The sequence below is a fragment of the Populus euphratica genome, unplaced genomic scaffold, assembly GCF_000495115.2.
Source record: "Populus euphratica unplaced genomic scaffold, PopEup_1.0 scaffold594.1, whole genome shotgun sequence".
Taxonomy (NCBI): Eukaryota; Viridiplantae; Streptophyta; class Magnoliopsida; order Malpighiales; family Salicaceae; genus Populus; species Populus euphratica.
Window position 1 is genome coordinate 97,779 of NW_011500470.1, and position 22,879 is coordinate 120,657.

The 22,879-nt window shown below is 32.3% G+C and overlaps 2 protein-coding genes across 3 annotated transcripts; both read right to left on the bottom strand.

Annotated features, from left to right (window-relative positions):
• Window positions 1–2,512: 2,512 nt before the first annotated feature.
• On the bottom strand, window positions 2,513–5,072 carry LOC105114891 (pentatricopeptide repeat-containing protein At2g36980, mitochondrial-like). Its single transcript, XM_011011599.1, has one exon. The coding sequence runs from the start codon at window positions 4,817–4,819 to the stop codon at window positions 2,882–2,884; it is 1,938 nt and encodes a 645-aa protein (XP_011009901.1). The 5' UTR covers window positions 4,820–5,072; the 3' UTR covers window positions 2,513–2,881.
• A 1,197-nt stretch (window positions 5,073–6,269) lies between these two features.
• LOC105114892 (bifunctional 3-dehydroquinate dehydratase/shikimate dehydrogenase, chloroplastic-like) lies at window positions 6,270–10,610 on the bottom strand. 2 transcript variants are annotated; one of them, XM_011011600.1, is made up of 11 exons: window positions 10,445–10,610; window positions 10,109–10,359; window positions 9,922–10,027; window positions 9,603–9,830; window positions 9,053–9,399; window positions 8,772–8,835; window positions 8,552–8,660; window positions 8,315–8,458; window positions 7,578–7,726; window positions 6,770–6,932; window positions 6,270–6,677 (listed from the first exon to the last, which is right to left on the bottom strand). In XM_011011600.1, the coding sequence occupies exons 1-11, from the start codon at window positions 10,466–10,468 to the stop codon at window positions 6,637–6,639; spliced, it is 1,626 nt and encodes a 541-aa protein (XP_011009902.1). In that variant the 5' UTR covers window positions 10,469–10,610; the 3' UTR covers window positions 6,270–6,636. The 2 variants fall into 2 exon arrangements, with proteins under 2 accessions (XP_011009902.1, XP_011009903.1); XM_011011601.1 differs by having other exon boundaries at window positions 9,612–9,830; window positions 10,445–10,609.
• Window positions 10,611–22,879: the final 12,269 nt, after the last annotated feature.

The following is a 22,879-nucleotide window of genomic DNA, read 5'->3' on the forward strand; positions in this document are numbered from 1 at the left end:
TAGTGAAAGAAAGAAAAATAAATAAACAAAATAAGAACATAAATAAGATATAACTTAACTAAGTAAAGGAAAGGAAATGAAAGACTTAAACTTGATACTATTGAAAGTAAAACCTAACCATTACAAAAATACAAAAAGAGAAAGCAAGAGCATAATCTTAATCTGGAAACCAAGATGCCTAAATGCATAGCAAATGCCTCCTTTAATAGGCTAAAATTAAGAACTATTGATTTGATGACTAATTGATTAATGGATGGCCAACTCTTGATTTGGTGGCAATCCTTATTTTCTATTATTTTCCCAAAACATCATTGATAACGTCAGAATTGGAACCACTTGAAAACATGAAAGTTGTATAAAATTGTCTCACTTTTCCACAAAAAAAAAAGGTCATTTGGACTTCTAGAACTCTAGATATAGGACAAACACTAAATAGTATTTAGGCTGCAGGATAAATTCGGACTTCTTTGTTGTTGCTACAATTTGAACTTGAAAATGGCTTTTTTAAATCTTAGGCTCCATATGAAAGTTGTAGGCCTATATCTTACATTTTCATATATATAAAGTAGACCTAAATCCAAGATCTATAGCTCTAAATATGACCCAATTACCAAACAGTGTTTTGATTTGGACTGCACCAACATCTTTTTTCTAATTTTAGTCATCTCTTTGTCCTTTCAATTTCAGTTCTTAAACTCATTAATCAATCCTTTTATTTATGTGATACGCCTGCATTTAAAATGAACATTTATCATAAATTAAAGGTATCTTATATCATTAGATATCTTATTATAAAACATGCTTTAGTTAAGGAGTTATTGATACTTCAAGTGCAAAATGATGATATAAAACCTTATTAAAAATGTACTTTTAAGTACTAATCAGTATTGATTAGGAAATTCTTGGCCAAGATGGAATAAGGTTTGAAAAGAATTTCAAATCTTATTCAAACTATCAATCACTATTATGTAAAGAGTAAAGATGATTTAACATGGCAAACATACTTTATGCTCTACCATGTTAAATCGATGTCTGCCATGTTAAATTGAAATATTATTAATTAAAGGATATCAATTACATTGAGAAACCAGTCACTGAAAGATTAAGTCAAACCACTAATGACTTTTCTAATATTTAGGGGATTATGATATATTGTTAAACGATATACCTGATCTTCAAATATAAATTAATCAATTTTTGAGTTGATAATAAATTAATTTGCTTACTGTAGTTAATTCTATTTAATTATAATTATAATCATAATTATAATTTATGTTTGGGTCAATATATTAGAAACCTAATAGGTCACACACAATAAGAATCATTAGTCAAAAATTAAATTGGAATGATTTGATTAAGTATGACTTGACTAATATATATTTTAGAAATTAAGTACTAGAATATGATGAGTACAGAGATTATATTTCTACACCTAGAAAAATCAAGTAAGGACTTGATTGAGTTAATTTCTAAAATTATCTTGAATTAAATATGGATATTATTCAAGGAAAAAATTGATATTTTTTCAATTTATAAGGTTTTCATATTTTTTTATAAATAGTAAGGTATGCCTTTTATTTAGTATAGTTGTTTGTTAAACTAAAAAAACTATGTAAACATAAAATTAAAATTAACACTGTAGATATAGCAATCCCTCTCTTCTAAGTTATGTCTCTTATTCTAGAAAATTTAGGATATTTCTCATGGGTAGTTCGTGTAGATTATCATTTGAGGCTGGATAATTAAATAACTAGTTATTTATGACAATATAGTTTTTAAAGAATTATGTAAAGCCAAAGAAGATCAAATTTTCAAATAATAAATTCCTAAACAATTCTATATTTATTTAACAAGATGCCGGGGACTCCCAAATAATTTTATTTTATAGTTTATGTTATGTATATTGTATTCAAAAAAACTCAACATTCTAAAACTTCCTAAAATAAATGAAGAGATAAAAGATTTTTAAATTTCAAAAAAAATAGAAATATAAAAGATTCAAGCAAGGAACTTCCAAGATGTTTTGAATCCAACGACAAAGCAAACGTCAATGTAAATTGTTTATTTTTTGAAAACAAAAAGAAAAATTATCATCACAAAAAAAACAATGAAAGCTATATTAAATGATGATTCGGAATAAAACTCTAGCAACGAAGAAGAGCAAGTGACAAACATGTACTTCTCACAACTGAAAGCAAAAATGAGGTTATTCGGATGATGAGTTTTGCACCCGATATATTATAATCACTATATACACCTTAGCTAATTGAATAGGGTTGCATGGAAAGTTTTGTTTATACAATAAAAGTGAGTATCGACTTAACTTAAGTTTTTTTTTTTTTACAGAAAAAAATTAATATTAAAGATCAAATTCTAAAACATTAAATCATGAAATTAAAAAATTTGCATCCATGGACCATTAATTATTATATTGTTATTATAAAAAAAAATGGAATTTTATAATGTTATGTCAAATTCGCATCCAGAATCTTTCTTCTCTACAAATGACAATATACAAGATGCATAAAGAAGCTGTGATACTTGCCCCATGACTCGAAAATGTAAGATATAAAAGAATACATCAATCCTAATCTCATCACTAATTCTGAATAAATGGTTTAGAATTGAACTACCATTCTTGCCAGTCTTTTTCTCTCTTTTTTTAACCTAACGACAGGGGAGCCCACATGCGCAAACGTGCCCGTCAAGATCTTGAAATGACCCCCCCGGCTCAAGGAAGGAGGGTTAGTGAAGTACTGGTGATGAGCAAGAAGAGACGAGGATGGGTGGGGAGAGGGTACTTACAAGGACAGTTTCGTCAGTTTGTATCAATAATAAGATTTCGCAGGGAGGAGTAAACTTCAGTGGCCTGGTTAGTTTATCAGAGTGGCAGCTGTTTGATCACTCTGATACTAAAACGATCGCTAGAGTTTAACACGAGAATTTCTTCAATTTTCACATCAATGAAGCATGGATGTCTCATTTCTAATTCCAGGAAATGTAATGTTGTGTGCAACTCTTCCATGCATGGTTGTGACTGTCCTGCTACAAATGCTGTTACCTTGTTTCCCACTTCAATCCAGCTACAACCAGGAATTTTCTTCAACCCTTCATCTACCATTTCCTTTCTAACCATCTCTGCTTCCTTCCATCGCCCGCTAGCGCAATACAAATTCGACCGCAACACATAATAGCTTGTCTCTTTATGAGGTTCTAAATCCTTTAACGTTTCCCCCACATTAGTCCCAGTTTCAACTTCACCATGTGTAGAACATGCTCCCAGCAGAGGTTCACAAGAGCTGGTCTTAACATCACCTGTTTTTGAATGCTCGATAGCCAACTCTTTTGCTTCTGCTAAGTAGCCACCTCGGCCAAGCATATCCACCATGCATGCCACATGATCCAAGTTGAAGGATAGCCCGTGAACTAACCTCATTGATTCAAAAAACTCGAGACCTTTAACTATTAGCCCTGAGTGGCTACAAGTCAGAAACAAGCCAATGAAAGTCACTTTATCTGGTTTTATCCCAGATGCTACCATATCTTCATACAGCTGTAGAGCTTGAGTACCCTTTCCATGCAACCCAAACGCAAACAACATGGAATTGAAAGAGACCAAATCCTTCTCGTAAATATCATTGAATGCTAGATTTGACCCTTCTAAATCTCCACACTTGGCATACATGTTAACTAAACCATTTCCAATATACACATGGGCATGAAAACCATGGTGAATTACACATCCATGGACCATTCTCCCATGCCCAAGTATTGCCAAACTTGAGCATGCATGAAGGACAGCTCCAAATGTAAAATCATCAGGAAGCAAGCAATTCCTTATCATTCCAACAAAAAAGTCAAGTGCTTCTTCTCCATACCCGTTTCTTGCATACCCTGTAATCATAGATGTCCACGAAACAACATTCTTATCAGGCATGCGCTGAAATGAGAGAAATGCTTCACTGGTATCTCCTGCTTTCATAAAAACATCAATAATGGCATTCCAAGACACCTGTGTCAGAGTTCCCATGGATTCAAACACCTTCACAGCATCATTCAAGGAACCAAGTTTAGCATAAAAGCTTAGAATTGAATTATTTGCCTCCATTGCTGAGCTCCAACCAGTCTTAATAACAACAGCATGCATCATACATCCATATACCAATTCTAATGACTCGTTGCAAGCACTTATGAGGGCACTATAAGTCCATTGGTCAGGCTCACAGAAACTCTCCCTCATCTCTTTGAACATTTCCAAACATAACTCAATTTCACCATACTGACCAAGACCAGAAATCATTATATTCCAAGCAACATCAACCTTTTTAGGCATTGATTTAAAAACGGAAGCAGCTGCGTCAAACTGACCAGAATTTGTATACGCAAACAAAAGGGAACCCCAGGAAACTTCATTGGAATCGATCATTTCTTGAAAAACTTTATTGGCACTAAACGGACACAAACACTTCCCATACATGTCAATAAGCGAGTTATTAACCGGAATCGAAGATTGACATCCCAAAACAATAACTAAAGCGTGAATTTTGGTTCCATTTCGAAGCGAACTTGAAGCCCCACATGCATTTAAAGTTGTAGTGAATGTGAAGTGATCAGGCTTGGTGTTGCTGGTTCTCATTTGGTGGAAGAGAGACAAGGCTTCTTGGTGAAGACCCAGATGAGAATAACCAGTAAGCATTGAATTCCAAGCAACTGCATCTCTCTTTGTCATTTCATCGAACAGTTTGCGGGCATGTGTAATGTAACCTGATCTTGCGAGGGAAGAGATCTTGGAGGTGATTTGGAATAGGATAGAATGCATATCATTTCTTCTTCTGAGGTTGCAACCAAACAGAGTTCAATAAAGCTATGGATATTAGTCAAGGATTTGATGTTTCTCAGGCTTCGCTGTATTTTTTTTTTCTTTTTCTTTTTCTTTTTTCCTGCTGTCTCAAAACGAAACAGAAGATATCTAGTGGCCATTTGATAGATTTCCCTTTTTGGAAGACCTCAATTTAGTCCCTAACTGTATATTAATTCTTAATTGCATGCCAAACTTATAGATCTTCTCAATTAGGTTCCAAAAATTTCTTAATTGGATCCTTTTCTCAATTTATTTTTTTATTTTTGATAAATTTCAGTTTTAAATTAATGTCTTTTTTAAGAAGACTTTACAGGAAACTTAACGAACATTGATTGAAAGACCTGATTAGTAATTGTTTGAAAGATTTGGGATCAAATTGATACCATTTATAGGTTTGGGCCCAATTGAGAAAGATTTACGTTTTTTTTTTTTTTTCAGCTATCAATCATCAACGATGAATATCTCAAGAGTGGTTATTTTTCCTTTATAAACTGAGTTGTTTACTAAAAATTTTATTATAATAATAATAATAATAAAATGAGGATTATGTTTTCAAAGTTTCTAAAAGAAATTGAGAATGGTTTAATCTTTTTAACGGAAATTAAAGAAAATCAATTATGAAACAGAATAAAGTTAAATTAATATATTAAAAAAATATTAAAAGCAGATGGAATGTTTTAAGTCTTTTACATCTGATTACCAAGCTAAATTTAAAAATTTTAAATTTAATAATCATATTAAACTCAAAAATTATGAATATAATATTCATATCAAACCTGTCAAATCCAATAAAATCTAATATTTAAGTCAAATATGTTGCCAAACTCAAGTAAACTTGAGATAAGCAAAGTTATCAGACTTTAATTTACTTTAATAATAATAATACCCAGACTAATAATAATAATAATCATATTAATAATACTAAAAATAATAATAACAACAATAATTATTAGATTGAAGACACTTAAATCTAGCAAATATATCTAATCCAAGTTGATTGGATCTTCCAACATACTAAACCCAAATAACTTGAATCTAACAATCATATATGATTTACAAACAATTAAAAAAAAATACACACTTTAGTTGTTAAAAGAGAAAAAAATATAAACAACTAAAAAAACATCTCATGAAAAAATAAAATAACAAATTAAAAATAAAACTACTATTATAATTTATAATAAAAAATTTATTAATCTACAGTTAGTTATTTTCTGGCACCATTTAGCTTTTGTTTTTATATATATCACTTAATTGGCATGTCGAGAAAAGATGCAAATTGAACAGATTCAAAGATGATCACAGAGATTGACAGAACAAGTTACCAAATTAAAAAACATGAGAATAAAAACGAATATTTGACAAACATTAAGATAAATGTAGGGTTTTGCCATAAAAGATAGGAAGAAATTACTAAAGACCACCAATGTTTTACACCCTTTTCACGTGAACATGAGATCCACTATAAATTTTATTCACCAATCCCTCCTTTCTATTAGAAAGCAGGAAAAAACCAAGAGTACTGAATAATTTTTTGGCAAGAAGAATCCCTACATGCAGCTGTGAACACGGGTTTGGAAGGGATCAGAAGAACGGTCAGACACAGCAATTGACCGAATAAACTTTCATCACTTCGCGATACATAAGGTTTCCACTAGAGATCACATAAATCCTAATCTATTTCATCAGTGAAAAATGAGTTACAGGTTGTGGGAATTGAGCCACAATGGAAAAGGAAACCAGCTGCAATATAATATTGGCGTTGCACCACCACTCTAGTACTTTGACATGATCTTCTGAAAGAGTTCTTTGGGTGCTGCAAAGAGAAAATGACAGATATATAGATCTGAATGAAACAAAAGAGTAATAGGGAGCCATAATTGTACAAGCTATAATCACTAAGCTTACCAGGTAATTCAGTAAACCTCTCAAACTGTTCGTATGCTTGCCCAATGAACATCTCTAACCCTGTGACAATCTTGGCTCCAGATTCTTCTGCTTCTCTCAAGAGTCTGGTTATTTTGGGGGTGTAAACAGCATCAAAAACCAGGGAGTAAGATCTCAAAGCGTTCTGCAAACACATCAAGCCTCTCAATACTATTTATCTCTGAAGGTGCTAACAGAGCAACCATATGTAATAAAAGAATCTTTTATTTAAACAGAAAGTCACTAAAAACCTTCTATAAACTTCTAAGATGCCAAATACCATTGCAAAGTGTCGAGCACGCAATCCCCCTTTTGGTCCATGTTTCCCTTGGCTCAGTGCTCTGTACTATTTCATAAGCTATCATCATGCTCTCACATCTAAGACACTTCTAGACCATCGTGACTCAAGCTCACAACATATTTTTCTGTCATTGGTTCATGTAGGCCATAGCACATGAGGAAACAACTATATGTAGCTTTCTTTAACTCAATCACCATGCCCTCACAACTCACATGCCAAATTTAATGTTCCCTTCAAATAATGAACAATGATTTATCGATGTAGGAATAGTTGGTGATGTACAGAACATTTGCAGTTCAGCAAAAGATTAACCAGTAGGATGGGCACATATCCAAACCTATGTTCTTAAGACTTCATAAATCTATGCAGAAATGAAAGTGCTGGCAAAAAAATTATATGGATGATCCAAAAGAAAACAACAGTACATTTTTCATTCAAGGAGATGCATAATAATTGACCAAGAAAAAAACAGCATGATGGTAGGGAAACCTTGGAAACAGGTGTTTCATCGACTTTTGGTTGCATTCCAATAGATGTTGTGTTTGCAAGAATCATGCCATCCTCTGGATGGAAATTCTCCAGATCAGCAAGAGTTATAGCAGCTCCTCCAATTATGTCAGCAAGTACTTTTGCGCGCTCTAGAGGGCAAACATATAAAATTAAAAAACTAGATCAAAATAAACAGGAAAAACACAGTTTGGGTTGGTAACACAGTATCCCAAGCAGAGCAAGGAGAATAATAATCCAACCACCACAAATGTACTGTGGAATTAAATCCTGTATAAAATTCACATGCACATGTGTATCAGACAAGGGGGGGCATATAATATGATTTTCTTTTATCAGCATGAGCATATAATATGATGGCTTAAGAAAAACAAAGTCACCCTTCACCAATGAGTGCCTTGAGTTTTCACAAATTTCAACATGGGAGTTTAAAAGAAACCAGTGAAGAGCTTTGGTTGCAGAAAAGAAACAGTGAAGAGAAGTTGAAAGAAGCGAAAGAAAAATAGTTTCCCCATTGCAAGACAGGCTGAGAACAGGGAGTATCAAACATAAAATTAAAAAGGCATCAGCCAAGATGGTCTCTAGACTATTGAATAAATGTCTTCAAAAACCCATGATATTTCCTCTACCAAGTATTGCTGAAACACAGATATCATGAATTAGGAAATGGCATGAGCAGGTAAAAAATATTGCACAAAGTGAATGTACAGGAACCTCACCATAGGTACGATTGGCAATGACAACTCTTGCCCCCTTTTCTTTTGCACCATAAGCAAGTGCCTTGCCGGCACCACCAGCGCCAATGACCACAAACAACTTCCCAGATAAGGGTGAACCAACTGTATCGCTAACATTTTGTGAGGCTGCAAGAAAATGAATGGAACCAAAACAGCTTAGTGTCTTAAAGGAAGATTCTATCAAGAGAAAAAATGTGTGTTCTCTTAAGAACTAAATACCTCGCAGTCCTTCCTCAATAGCAGAAATAGCACCAACATAATCTGTATTGTAGCCAAATAGCTTCCCGTCATTTTGTCTTCTTATAATGCAATTAACAGCTCCTATTGACTGTGAGAGAAGATCAAGAGTAGATAAATCATTCATGTACAAAAGGAAATGTTTCAACACCCCAAGGTGGTCATAAACTTTAAAGTTAATCAAAGAGAGATAACACATTACCTTTGCAACTGGATGAACCTCATCACAGCACTTGACAGCATCTTCTTTGTGAGGAATTGTGCAACTGAGTTTTAAACATCACACCATCAACAATTACCACACATTGCACTTATATATACAGCACAAGTTCCTTTTCAGTTTGGCCAAGGACTCATTAGAAGACTACTTACCAAAGGTAACAAAATCACACAAAATGGTTTTTGATAAAAATAAAGCAGGCAGGATATTATTAATATGAAAGCTTTGTATTTAACAGCCAGCGATGCAAATAGAAATATAACCTGAATCCTGCAAAATCTGTGGATGAGTAAGTCTGGAGAAAACGTGCAATGTCATCCACTAATAAATGCACATAGACCCCATTGATACCAACTGACTTGAATGCTTCATTGAATAGAAGAGGTGATTTGCTGTGGCCAACAGGCTTCCCAATAATTCCGAATACTTTAGTATCAGGTCCAATTTGTCTGAAGTTGTATAGATCCAACAAATCCTTGATCGTTGGTTGACCAGGGGCTGAAACAACCCCTGACTCAAGGGTGCCAAAGGTGAGATAACCACCGAATTTAGCGCAAAGTATCCGTGAAATCAATCCCCTCTCACCCATGACAAGTCCAATTATTGGAACCTAGCAATTATAATTCATGTTACTAAAGTAAATTTAGTTGAAGTTCCAGAAAATCATAAAATTTTAGAGTTACTATTCACAACTACTAATAAATTTAGTTAAACCACCAATCTTTTAAGATCCTCTAATAGGAAACATATTGTTAACAAAATAATACAGCCTCCACCTTGCTCTCTAATCCATAACAAAAGCATACTACGTACGCTTCTTACTTGAGAATGAACAGTTATTTGAAAAATGCGCGCAACATCAGAAATATCCAAAGCAGTCGTGGCAATCTTAACAATATCAGCACCGGCAGCCTGTATTCTTGCCACAAGATTACCAAGTTCCTCAACCGAGGGAGTATTCTCATAGTTGTGAGAAGAAACAATGAGCTTGCACTTCCCAGGCTTGTTTCCTCTTAGCAAGTCATTGAATTCATGAGCAACCTTCACCAACAAAAATCAAACCGCAAATTAATAGTTTTTTTAAAAATAAAATCTAGCTTCTAGTTTCAAAGAAAAAAGAAGAAGGAGCAACCTTGAGCTCAACATCAATATAATCAGCTCCGAGCTCCATGGCTAATCGAAGAGCATCTAATCGCGGTTTTTCATCGCCGTTATACTGACCACCTTCCCACATTGGCCTGCAACAATAATTAAAAAAAATAAAAAGAAAAATCGAAAAAAGAAAAGGAAACGAAAAGTGGGGGAGGTAGGTAAGGCACCTGTAAGTGAAAAGAGTCGGTAAAGGAGAGTGAAGAATTAGGGTTTTGATATCGGAGTTAGGATTGAAATCCTTTAAACTATCCAAACGAATTTCAACCAAATCAGCACCCACAGATTTAGCTTCAGCCATAAGAATCGCCATCTTATCAACAGAATCAGCCATGATCGGCGTACATATTAATGTTGGATTCCTCCTTACTGCCCCGCTCCCCATTCCCACCACGGCAGCAGCAGAAGGTGATGAAGCCAGCTGTTATAGTTCCAATTTAAGTACCACTTAATCAAGCAAACAAATGCACAGCTATAATAAAAGGAAAATAAATAATGTTAGTTACCAGGACGTTGCTTGCAGAATCCATCTTTTCTTTCTTTCTCTTTGCTCTGAAAGTGCCTGTGCTGTTGTAGAAATGTTGACCGAGAGTTGGCAGGGGAGGGATAGAAAAGAAAAGAGAGAGGAAAAGGATAATTTGGTGTTTGGTGGAGTGCTGCTATTGTTGTTGTATGGTTCAATGAGATGGGGGACTAAATTATAAATTAATAACTTTTTTTGTTCATTTTATATTTTTTAATTTGTTTTGTTTTATTTTTATTTTTATTTCAATGAAAAAAAGAAAAAAAATAGATGACATTGAAGATTGATAGGAGAAGAATACATCTTTTGAAACAAATTATAATTAAATTAAGCATTGTAAACACTAATTAGTTTTTAAAATTAAAAAGGATTATTTAATTTGTTTTGTAAAATTTAAAGGACTAATTTATAATTTAATTCAATAAGATGATGTGTTGGTGTTTGGTGTGTTTGGGGTTTGGTGTGGTATGTGGTGTGCCGTTCGGAGTTCGGTAGTGTCGCTTTTCAAGCCTCTCTCTTATTCCCTTTCGTTGTTTTACGAAAGAAACAAGTCTATGTTTGGTCGGGACGTGGTTCTTCCAAACGGAGTCGTTTCGAAATCTTTCTCTTTTCTTGGCAACGTCAGATTGGTGACTTGTGAGTTGGGATAGGCATTATTAATTAATAAAGTTTTTATTTACCGGAAAGTACTTGGTAAATTCTTAAAAAATAAATTATTTTTTATATATTTGATAATATTATAGAAAATGAGTTAAAAAATTATAATACTTGATTATGTTATAGAAAATAATCTAGAAAATAATTTATTAATATTTTAATTTATTTTCTCAAATTTATTAAAAAGTAAAGATCAAACTTAATTGATGAAAAAAGGTGAAAGATGATGAAATTGAAATCTAAAATCTAAAATAAAATAAAGACTAAATTTAATAGATGAAAAGGTTAAAAGATGATGAAATTGAAAAAAAAATCAACTTCATAAATTGTTTTAAATAAAAAATATTAATAAAAAAATAAGGATAAAATCTTATAGATAAAAAAAAAATTCAACTAAGAAAAGGATAAGAAAAAAACAAATAACAATTAAAAGAATGAAGTCCAAGGCTGATATAAAAAAAAATTAAATCAAATTCTAAATGATAAAATTAAAAAAAAATAAGGATTCAAAATAAAATTTATAGTAATCAAAAGATTAGTAACCAAATTTGATATAATCAACAAATAAAAAGATATTTTTAGATTTTTTACAATCTTTGAAAAGTGTATTACAGCCAAAATAAAAGAAAAATATTTTTTCTGAAATCTAAGTCAAATTTTTCTTTGACTTAAAAGAGTTTTTTATTGACTAATTTTTCTAATAATAAATAAATATGAAAAATTGTGTTCCATGAACCAAACAAGGCGTTAATAGATAAAACTTCTAAAATATCATTGATAATTGTTAAACCTCATCGATTGATCTAGAAAATTCTTGATGTAAAACTTGATTCAAATTAAAATTTAAGTTAGAATGGAAGAAATATTGATACGAGAAAGTTTTTAGTGATCTGGTCAAACTTGACCGATATAACACTAATAAGTTTTTTTCTTGTTAACAAAAAATAAAAATATCTGATATGATTGACTCGATAACTTATAAATTGATTCTAAATTATCATTCTAAATTCTAATTTTGAATAATAAATTATAAGAAATTCAAAATTTTATTTTTAATAAATTATAAATAAATATAATTTTGAATTCAAATAAAATGAATAAAAAATTTAATTTGCTATATAAATTAAATGTATTACATAAATCTAAATATATAAGTTGGTGATTTAAAAGCTAATCCCATTTCAACTATCCAACATTGAGGTCATTTAACAAGGTCTATTTGTTCATGTATGCACAGACATGCTAAGTAAGTAATGCTGAATGCCATAAATTTTAAAATAATTGCGTAAATGTTTATATTCATTACTTTATAAGGATGAGCAAAAAAATTAAAAAATCAATTAAACTGAGAAAATTGGAAAATAAATAATTAAAAAAATCAAACTATAACAAAAAAAAAGATTAAACTTATTAGAATTTTGAAAAAAAAAAAAACCTTTATCATTTTCAGTTCGGTTTCGGTTTTATAAGTCTGAAACTAATAAAACCAGAAAAAAACCGAGCCAAACTAGAAAAAACAAACCAAACCAATTTGAACTAGTTTTTGTTCTAAAAAATCAAACTGAAACTAATAGATTTGAACCAGTTTCAGTTTTTTTTTTTTAAATTTGGTTTGGTTATTGTTTTTTAATAAAAACCAAACCGAACCGAAAATGATCACCCCTATTACCTTAATCAGTTTGGATAACTTTAAATTTTTTTTTATCAAAATGGAGTTCAAAATATATATAGAATTATAGAGAAATGGTTTTGACCTTGAATTTATTTTTTAAAAGGGAAAAGCCAAATAGATTTTATATGATCATCCAAAAAAAATATGATATAGATATTTATAACAATAAATAGCAAAACTGGCCCTAGACATCATAATAAATCAGCTTTAAAGGTTGACTTTAATAAGCTTGAAATGTTGACTTTAATGATTAACATAGGTTGAAAAAGGTAGATTATAGCTTTTGACTCACTCACATTCAGGACAAATTAAGTATCTATTATTAAAATTGGCATAAAGGTTATTGGATTTTTAAAATGTTGATAAAATTAAAATAGACATGTCTTAAATGACAACGTCAATTGCAAAAAAAATATGTAGAGACCTATGAAAGTATAAGAGAGCTTGCTAAAAAGGCTTAGAGAAGCAATAAAGTCCATATTTACTATGGATTTTATTCAGGATGTTCCTGGAGTATTCATTAATAAAAAAAAAATAAGTGTTACAGAATTCAAAATAAGATTTTTAGTAATCTCAAGAACAACAAGAATTTGATCAAGAACAAAATACTTAGAATGTGAAGGTAAAAAAGTAGTGCTATTATGAGTTATATGCAAACCTAAACTATCATCTACTTGAATTTAATGAATACCCACATATTTTATGCTAGTTAAAATTATTGGTCAAGTGATGAGTTGCTCTAGTATTAGCATGCCACTTCTAATCACTAGACATCTGTTTTTGAATAGTTGAGAGATAGAATTAGCATTCTAGGAAGATGATGGTGTTAAAAATTTCAGATCAATTCGCTTGAAGCATCCCAAGGCAGTATATACAGGCTTCTTATATAATTAGAACCAAAGGTTGTTAGGATTATGAAAAAAAGAATTTCACGAGCATATTCTTTAAAAGAAACAGTGCCATACCCATGCCTCATAGATTGTCATGTTTATAATGACTAGAAAAACCTTATTTCTTTATGGTAACATTAGCCAAAGTAGTATCTATTATTAAAATTGGCATAAAGGTTATTGGATTTTTAAAATATTGATAAGATTAAAATATACATGTCTTAAATGACAATGTCAATTGCAAAAAAAAAAAAAATGTAGAGACCTATGAAAGCATAAAAGAGCTTGCTAAAATGGCTTAGAGAAGCAATGGAGTCCATATTTACTATGGATTTTATTCAGGATGTTCCTGGAGTATTCATTAATAAAAAAAAATAAGTGTTACAGAATTCAAAATAAGATTTTTGGTAATCTCAAGAACAACAAGAATTTGATCAAGAACAAAATACTTAGAATGTGAAGGTAAGAAAGTAGTGCTATTGTGAGTTATATGCAAACCTGAACTATCATCTACTTGAATTTAATCAATACCCATATATTTTATGCTAGCTAAAATTATTGGTGAAGTGATGAGTTGCTCTAGTATCAGCATGCCACTTCTAATCACTAGAAATATGTTTTTGAATAGTTGAGAGATTGGCTTGAGCATTCTAGTAAAATGATGGTGTTAAAAATTTCAGATCAATTCGCTTGAAGCATCCCAAGGCAGTATATCCAGGCTTCTTATATAATTAGAACCAAAGATTGTTAGGATTATGAAAAAAATAATTTCACGAGCATATTATTTAAAAGAAACAGTGTCATACCTGACACAACTAAAAGATTAATGTCTTCTCCCAAGTGCAGGAGTGTCAAAGTAATAAATAACCCGGCAAGACCGGGATCGAACCACAGGGAGGTTATTTGTACAAATCATAAACAACAATAGTAACAATAACAACAACAACAATAATATTAATAATAATAATAATAGTAATAGTAATAATAGTAATAATAATAATAATAATAATAATAATAATAAAGAAAGAGAAGAAAAAGAAAAAGATGAGAACTTGGAGATGGAATATTAATGTAAAGATTAGACGATAATAATAAAAAATATCAAGGTTAGAGGATCCACTAATGGTATGTCAAACAAGTATAATATAAACTCTTATTATTCAATTGGAAACCACACACAAAGGAGGTTCCAATCAGATTATATATTGTTAACATGATTACATTAGTCATCTTATTCGATTAATGCTAGTACTTATAAATCTCGTCAAGCATTCATGATTATAACTTATGTTAACAACAAATCAAGTTCCTTTCATAGCTCAGGTGTCAGTTATACCATACAGTATGGGTTATGAAAGTGCCAAGCATTTGTTGTACCAAGTGTTATACAACATAAATCAAGATTAATCATTTAACAAGCAAAGTATTAAAGAGTGAACAAGATAACAAATATAAAACATGTTAGTATCAAACATTAAAGTTCATATTAAGTTTATACTATACTTATTCTTACACCATTAGTGTAATCTTTTCATCTTTACATAATAAACTTAGCTAGACATATTGAAAGAAAGAAAAATAGATAAACAAAATAACAACATAAAAGTTAACTAAGTAAAGGAAAGGAAATGAAAGGCATAAACTTAATATTAATGAAAACAAAGCATAAAAAATACAAAGAGAGAAAGGAAGAGCATGATCTTGATCTGAACACCAAGATGCCTAAATACATGGCAAATGCCTCCTTTTATAGGCCAAAATTAGGAACTATTGATTTGATGACTAATTGATAAGTGGGTGGCCAACTTTTGACTTGGTGACAATCCTTATCTTCTCTTGTCTGCCCAAAACGTCATTGATAACGTCAAAACTGGAGCCAGTTGCAAACATGAAAGTTGTAGGCAATTGTCTCAGCTTTCTTGTGTAAAAACTTCAGCTCATTTGGACTTCTAGAACTCCAGATATGGCCAAAATACCGAACAGTGCTCGGGCTGGAAGACAGATTCGGGCTTCTTTGTTGTTGCTACAATTTGGACTTGATAATGGCCTTTTTAGATCTTGGGCTCCATATGAAAGTTGTAGGCCTATGTCTTACCTTTCCATCCATATAAATTGGACCTAAATCTGAGATATATAGCTCTAGATATGACCCAATTACCGAACAGTGTTCCGGTTTGGATTGCACCGACATCTCTTCTCTAAGTTTGACCATCTCTTTATCCATGCAATTTAAGTTCTTCAAGTCATCAATCAATCCTTTCATTTATGTGATAGACCTGCATTAAAAATAGACATTTACCACAAATTAAAGGTATCTTATATTATTAGATACATTATTATAAAACATATTTTAGTTAAGGAGTTATTGATACTTCAAGTGCAAAATGATGATATAAAACCATGATAAAAATGCACTTTTAAGTACTAATCACACCCCCCAACCAGCTTATTACTAGTCCCTAGTAATCAAAGCGTAAAATAGAAAAACAATTTGTATATTCCACAAAGCAAGGTATTCATCATTTAACTTCCATTAGTCTATCCAGATAAACAAACTCTCATTAAATTTATATATCTGCTCAATACCACTTAACAAGATATTAATAAACCTTTCTTTTGTGCTCAATGTATCAACACATAATTATGGGGCTTTTCTTGGAAGAAAACAAAATTTTTGTTCTAATGTTTAAGGTTAACTTCCTTGGGTTGGGATTACTATTTTTGTCTTTTTTTTTTTTAACTCTATATACATATACTTTAAAAACATCATGCATCTTTAACCCATGTAACGAGCTTTCAGCTAATGACTCCCAGACCAGTTGGTCTTAGGGCATTAGGTGTTAAGACACCCCTACGAGCTTAGTAACTCGGGTCGCAGATACTGATATGTAGATAGTGCAATGTTTGATTCCCTTAAGCTTTTCTCCTCAACCCATGTAACAAGCGTTGGGCCAATAGCTCCCAAGTCAGTTGACTTTAGGGTATTAGGTGTTAAAACACCCCTTCGGACTTAATTGCTTAGGTTAGGGAGGCTACGAAACCAAACTTATCTACATTTTTATTATCATCATTTTTTTTTCTTCTTTTTTTTCTTTTTTTTTTCTTTCTTTTTTTTCATGTTTTTTTTTTAATTATATACAATCCCTTTCCCTTAGTTGTTACCTTTAACAAAAGAACATAAATAATGTAATAATCCAATATGCAACCCACAATCATATGTTAAAGTGTGTGTGTGTAAATTAAGGTTTAAGAATACATGTTAAATAAGTATATGAGCAGAATTAAGTGGTAACAATACGAGAGTTTGTAAACCTGAATATTTCAGGAAGTATTATAATAGACCTTGTTAAGAATGGTTACTAAGATGCGTCTCAAGAGTCACTTTAACAAAAGAACTCCTTTACTCTGCCATCCTAGTAACAACAATTATGCACATGCTTTATGAAATGAAAAACAATTTTTTTTTATCAACTACTACCCTCTCCCCCCAACCAAAACGAGACATTGTCCTCAATGTTCTAAGGTAGAAAGATAGAGTATAAAAGATATCACCTGAAATAACGAACACTGACAAAACCTGAAACACACTAAAACAAAAATAAGAAATAACAAAACACAATAATAAAACCAAAAGACACAAAAATTCACAAATGAAGGCTCAAATCCAATCTAAGCTTTTTACGGCTTCCCGTAGATGACCAATTTATGCGACTCATGGAAGGATCAATCACAGGAATGAAAGATTGTAGTTGGTCAATCAACTGTTCAGCAGTAGCAGCAGAGATTATGATTTGTCGTGCAGAAGATGTTAGAAATTCCTGTTCCACAGCATGATCAAGAAAAGACAACAACTTATCATAATAACCATTAACATTTAACAAACCTATGGGTTTATGGTGAATGTGCAATTGAGCCCAAGAGGAAATATGAAAGATCTCTTCCAATGTGCCTAGACCACCTGGTAAAGCAAGTATCATTCAACTTTTACCTTCGTTTCATGGCTTAGAATTGGAAAATCCATACTTGCATTTAAGGGAATTTGAGGAGGTCTGCTACACATATAATAATTTAAATTGTAGCATGAACACCATCAGATTAAAGCTTTTTCCTTTTTCATTAAAAGATAAAGCTAAAACATGGCTACAAAAATTAAGACTAGGATCCATTCGTGCTTGGGATGAAATGTAACAACAGTTTTTAAAGAAGTTTTTCCCATCTCACAGAACAAACTCTTTCAAAAGACAAATTACTAATTTCACTCAAAAACCAGGAGAAACATTTTACTAATGTTAGGATAGGTATCGAGACTTGCTTAGTACTTGCCCTCATCATGGTTTTGAAACATGGAGATTGGTTTCACATTTCTATGAAGGGTTAACACCTAAAGATAGGCAAATGGTTGAATTAATATGCAATGGAACTTTTGAAGATAAAGACCCTGATGAAGCAATGGAGTACTTAGACTTGTTAGCTGAAAATGCTCAAAATTGGGACACCGCGGGTACTTATGAGGCACCGAGTAAAACTCAACCTCATACATCTAGTGGAGGTATGTACAACCTTAGGGAAGATCATGACCTTCAAGCCAAGTTTGCATCTTTAGCTAGAAAAGTCAAGGCATTAGAATTGAAAAAGAGTGGTCAATTAAAATTTGTTGAAAACATTGTGTGTCAAATCTGTGAAACAAATGAACACTCAACCAACGATTGTCCAACCTTGCCTTCTTTTAAGAAATGTCTCCATGAACAAGCCCATGCTTTAAACATTTTCCAAAGGGCCAACCACAACCCATACTCACAAATATATAACCCTGGTTGGAGAAATCACTCAAATTTCAGTTGGAAGAGTGAGAACAACAATGCACAAACTTCACAACCACCGTTTCAAGCACACCATAATTTCCAAAATTCTCATGGATATGCACCTCCTTATGCTCCACCTCCTAGAAGAAATCTTGAGGAAACATTGCATGCATTCATTGAAATATAAGAGACAATCAATACTCAACTTGCTCAAAACATGATAGATTTTAAAGATATTCTTGCAAAATTAACATCTGCTCTCAGTTTCCAAGAGAAAGGTAAGTTTCCATCTCAACCACAATAAAATCCCAAGGGGCAATACGATGCAAGGTAGTTTCGGAAGCCAACACATGAATCAAGTCAAATCAGTCACTACTCTGTGCAGTTGTAAGGTTATTGAAAAACCCTCTCTTGAACCTTATGAGAAAGATGATGAGTCAATCTCTGAGGGTAAGGAAGGGGTTGAATCTGAAAATTGCAAAGAAAAGACTAATTCTCTGCCAGCACTTCCATTTCCTCAAGCCATGACCAAACAAAGGAAAGTCAATCACAACTCTGAAATCTTTGAAACATTCAAACAGGTAAGGATCAATATACCTTTGTTGGATGCTATTAAACAAGTTCCTTCCTATGCTAAATTTTTAAAAGATCTATGCACTGTGAAGAGGAAACTGAATGTGAAAAAGAAAGCCTTTCTAGCCGAACAAGTAAGTGCTATTCTTCAGAACAATAATGCTTTGAAATATAAAGACCCTGGTTGTCTTACAATTTCTTGCTTTATTGGAGAGCATAAAATTGAAAGAGCCTTACTTGATCTCGGTGCTAGTGTGAATTTACTTCTATATTCAGTTTTTCAGAGTCTCAATCTAGGTGAGTTAAAACCAACTTCTATATCTCTTTTACTTGCCGATAGATCTGTAAAAGTGCCTAGAGGAATAATTGAAGATGTGTTAGTACAAGTCGATAAATTCATTTATCCTGTGGATTTTATTGTCTTGGACACAAAACCTGTTGAAGCATGTAATTCATTTCCTGTTATTTTAGGATGTCCGTTTCTTGCAACCTCTAACGCATTGATTAATTGTAGGAATGGACTGATAAAGCTATCATTTGGAAACATGACATTGGAGATGAATATTTTCAACATTTGCAAACAACTTGGAGAAGATAATGATTTACAAGAAGTAGATCATATTGACGAATTAGTTTATGATCAAATTGAATCTACTTTAAGTAAAAATGAGTTGGATGAATCTGAAGATTTGCAAATGATTTATTCTAAGGAAGAAATCATGAATGAAAAATGCACCAAAAATGTTGATGCGGATCTTTTGTCAAAAGTGACAACAAATTCGACATCTGACATCACACCAATCGATGATTACTTTTCTAATGAATCCTTACTTTCTCTTAGTCCAATGCCTTGGTATGACAAAAATATTAATTTTCTTGCTTTAGAAGATTTGCCAGCTGATTGGAGTACCCAAGACAAAGAAAAGTTTTTGAATGAAGTGAAGAACTTTTATTGTGATGACCTTAACTTATTTAAATATTGTCCTGATCAAATTTTTCAAAGATTCATTCCTGATAATGAGGTAAGTAGTGTCATTAAACTTTGTCATTCTGAAGCATGTGGAAGTTATTTCTCGTCAAAAAAGACAGTTACAAAAATCTTTCAAAATGGATTGTATTGGCCCACCATATTCAAGGACATGCATGCATTCTGCAAAACTTGTGAAAATTGTCAAAAGATTGATACTGGTCAAAAGGTTTTGTTTTATAATTCTCAACTCTATTCATTACCTGGAGAGCTAAGATCAAGATGGAGCAATCCTTATGGGGCCTATGATATTGAGAATTCAATGAATGACAATGATTTTAAGGAAAATGGAAATCATTTGAAAGCTTACTTTGATAATTTTCCTAGTGAAAATGAATCAACTGGTTGGAATGATCTTGCAGATAAAGGTTGATTTTTTTTTTCTCACATTGTTTTTGTGTTTCTTTTTGAGTGATTTTTGCTAGTTTCTCTCACCCCGGTCAAATGGCGGATAACGGTACTCCGTGACTTAAGTCGGTTCTTTCAGTTTCCCACAATAGCTGATATCTGTGTATATATTTATGCAATTTTTTTTTGAATCTCTCTTCCAATTCTCATTTGAAAATGGACACTAATCTTGAAAAATTAAAAAAGTATTTTCCCGCTCTGCCTCAGAATACGATTACAAAAATTTACTGTACTAGATGTGCAAGATTGAGATTGTTAATGAATCATGGAATTCCTGAAGATATTCGCTGGTTGATTGAAACAAAGGTCCGATTATCAGGTGAGTCCTCTAACTCCTTCATTTCACACATGACTAGAATAGGTAAAAGCACTTTTGCAAAGAAACATCGTGCAAAACGACTGAAAGTCTGCATCAATGTGCTAGATGAACTTGTAATGCACAATGTCGTTCTTTAGGAATGGTATCTATAAATCGTGAAGATAAAATACAATTCATTAAGGATGGCCTGAGTAAGGAGTTTTTAAATAATCTTCTGTTGACTCTTGAGACGCATCCTAGTGGAGATGTGCATCGTGCAATTCATGATTTATGACCACTATTTCATAAAGAACATGATCGACTTAGTCTTGGGAATCTAACTAAAAAAAACCCTGTTTGCCAGTTTTTAAGAAAACTAGATGGGAAGCCTATCCCCGACCTATAGAGGGCGTTTAAGCCGTTCTTGGATGTAAAACTAGGGGGAGATGTGAGCCACAATCACAATTACCTATACATACACATGTTTTTTCAAAAATAAATAAATAAATAAATAAATAAAGAGAGAGAGAGAGAGAGAGAGAGAGAGAGAGAGAGAGAGAGAGAGAGAGAGAGAGAGAGAGAGAGAGAGAGAGAGAGAGAGAGAGAGAGAGTGTGTAAGACTCCAGCTGGCCTACATATAAGTGTTATGATTGCCTTTCTAATTTCTCATCTATAAAACCCTCTCTTCTTTCATTTCATTTCTACTCAACCCATACATTTAACAAATACAAAAGTGTGTGGAAATGACAAGTTCCTCAAGTCATCATATAAGAAATATTTGTGTTTTCGGTGGATCTAGTCTTGGGAAAGAAAAGAAGTTTTTAGAATCAGCAAATCATCTTGGTCAAGTGCTAGCTGAGAGAAAGATTCATTTAGTGTATGGGGGAGGTAGTCTGGGATTAATGGGAGGTGTGTCAATAGCTGCATTTTTAGGAGGTAGTCAAGTTTTGGGGGTTGTCCCCGAAGTTTTAGCACAAGGGGACATCATTGGAAAAACAATTGGAGAGGAACTTCAGGTCTCCACAATGTCAGCTTGAATAAATGCAATGTTTAACCATGCTGATGCCTTCATTGCTTTACCAGGTGGTCTAGGTACATTGGAAGAGATCTTTCATATTTCCTCTTGGGCTCAACTGCACATTCACCATAAACCCATAGGTTTGTTAAATGTTAATGGTTATTATAATAAGTTGTTGTCTTTTCTTGATCATGCTGTGGAACAGGAATTTCTAACATCTTCTGCACGACAAATCATAATCTCTACTACTACTGCTGAACAATTAATTAACCAACTACAATCCTTCATTCTTGTAATTGATCCTTCTATGAGTCGCATAAATTGGTCAACTAAAGAAAGCCGTAAAAAGCTTAGATTGGATTTGAGCCTTCATTTATGAATCTCTGTGTCTTTTGGTTTTATTATTGTGTTTTGTTATTTCTTATTTTTGTTTCAATGTGTTTCAGGTTTGTCAGTGTTCGTTATTTCAGGTGATATCTTCTATACTCTATCTTTCTACCTTAAAACATTGAGGACAATGTCTCGTTTTGGTTGGGGGGAAAGGGTAGTAGTTGATAAAAAAAAAAATTTCTTTTTCATTTCATAAAGCATGTGCATAATTGTTGTTACTAGGATGGCAGAGTAAAGGAGCTCTTTTGTTAAAGTGACTCTTGAGACGCATCTTAGTAACCATTCTTAACAAGGTTTATTATAATACTTCTTGAAATATTCAGGTTTACAAACTCTCGCATTGTTATCACTTAATTCTGCTCATATACTTATTTAACATGTATTCTTAAACCTTAATTTACACACACACACTTTAACATATGATTGTGGGTTGCATATTGGATTATTACATTATTTATGTTCTTTTGTTAAAGGTAACAACTAAGGGAAAGGGATTGTATATAATTAAAAAGAAAAAAAAGAAAAACATGAAAAAAAAATGATGATAATAAAAATGTAGATAAGTTTGGTTTCGTAGCCTCCCTAACCTAAGCAATTAAGCCCGAAGGGGTGTTTTAACACCTAATACCCTAAAGTCAACTGACTTGGGAGCTATTGGCCCAACGCTTGTTACATGGGTTGAG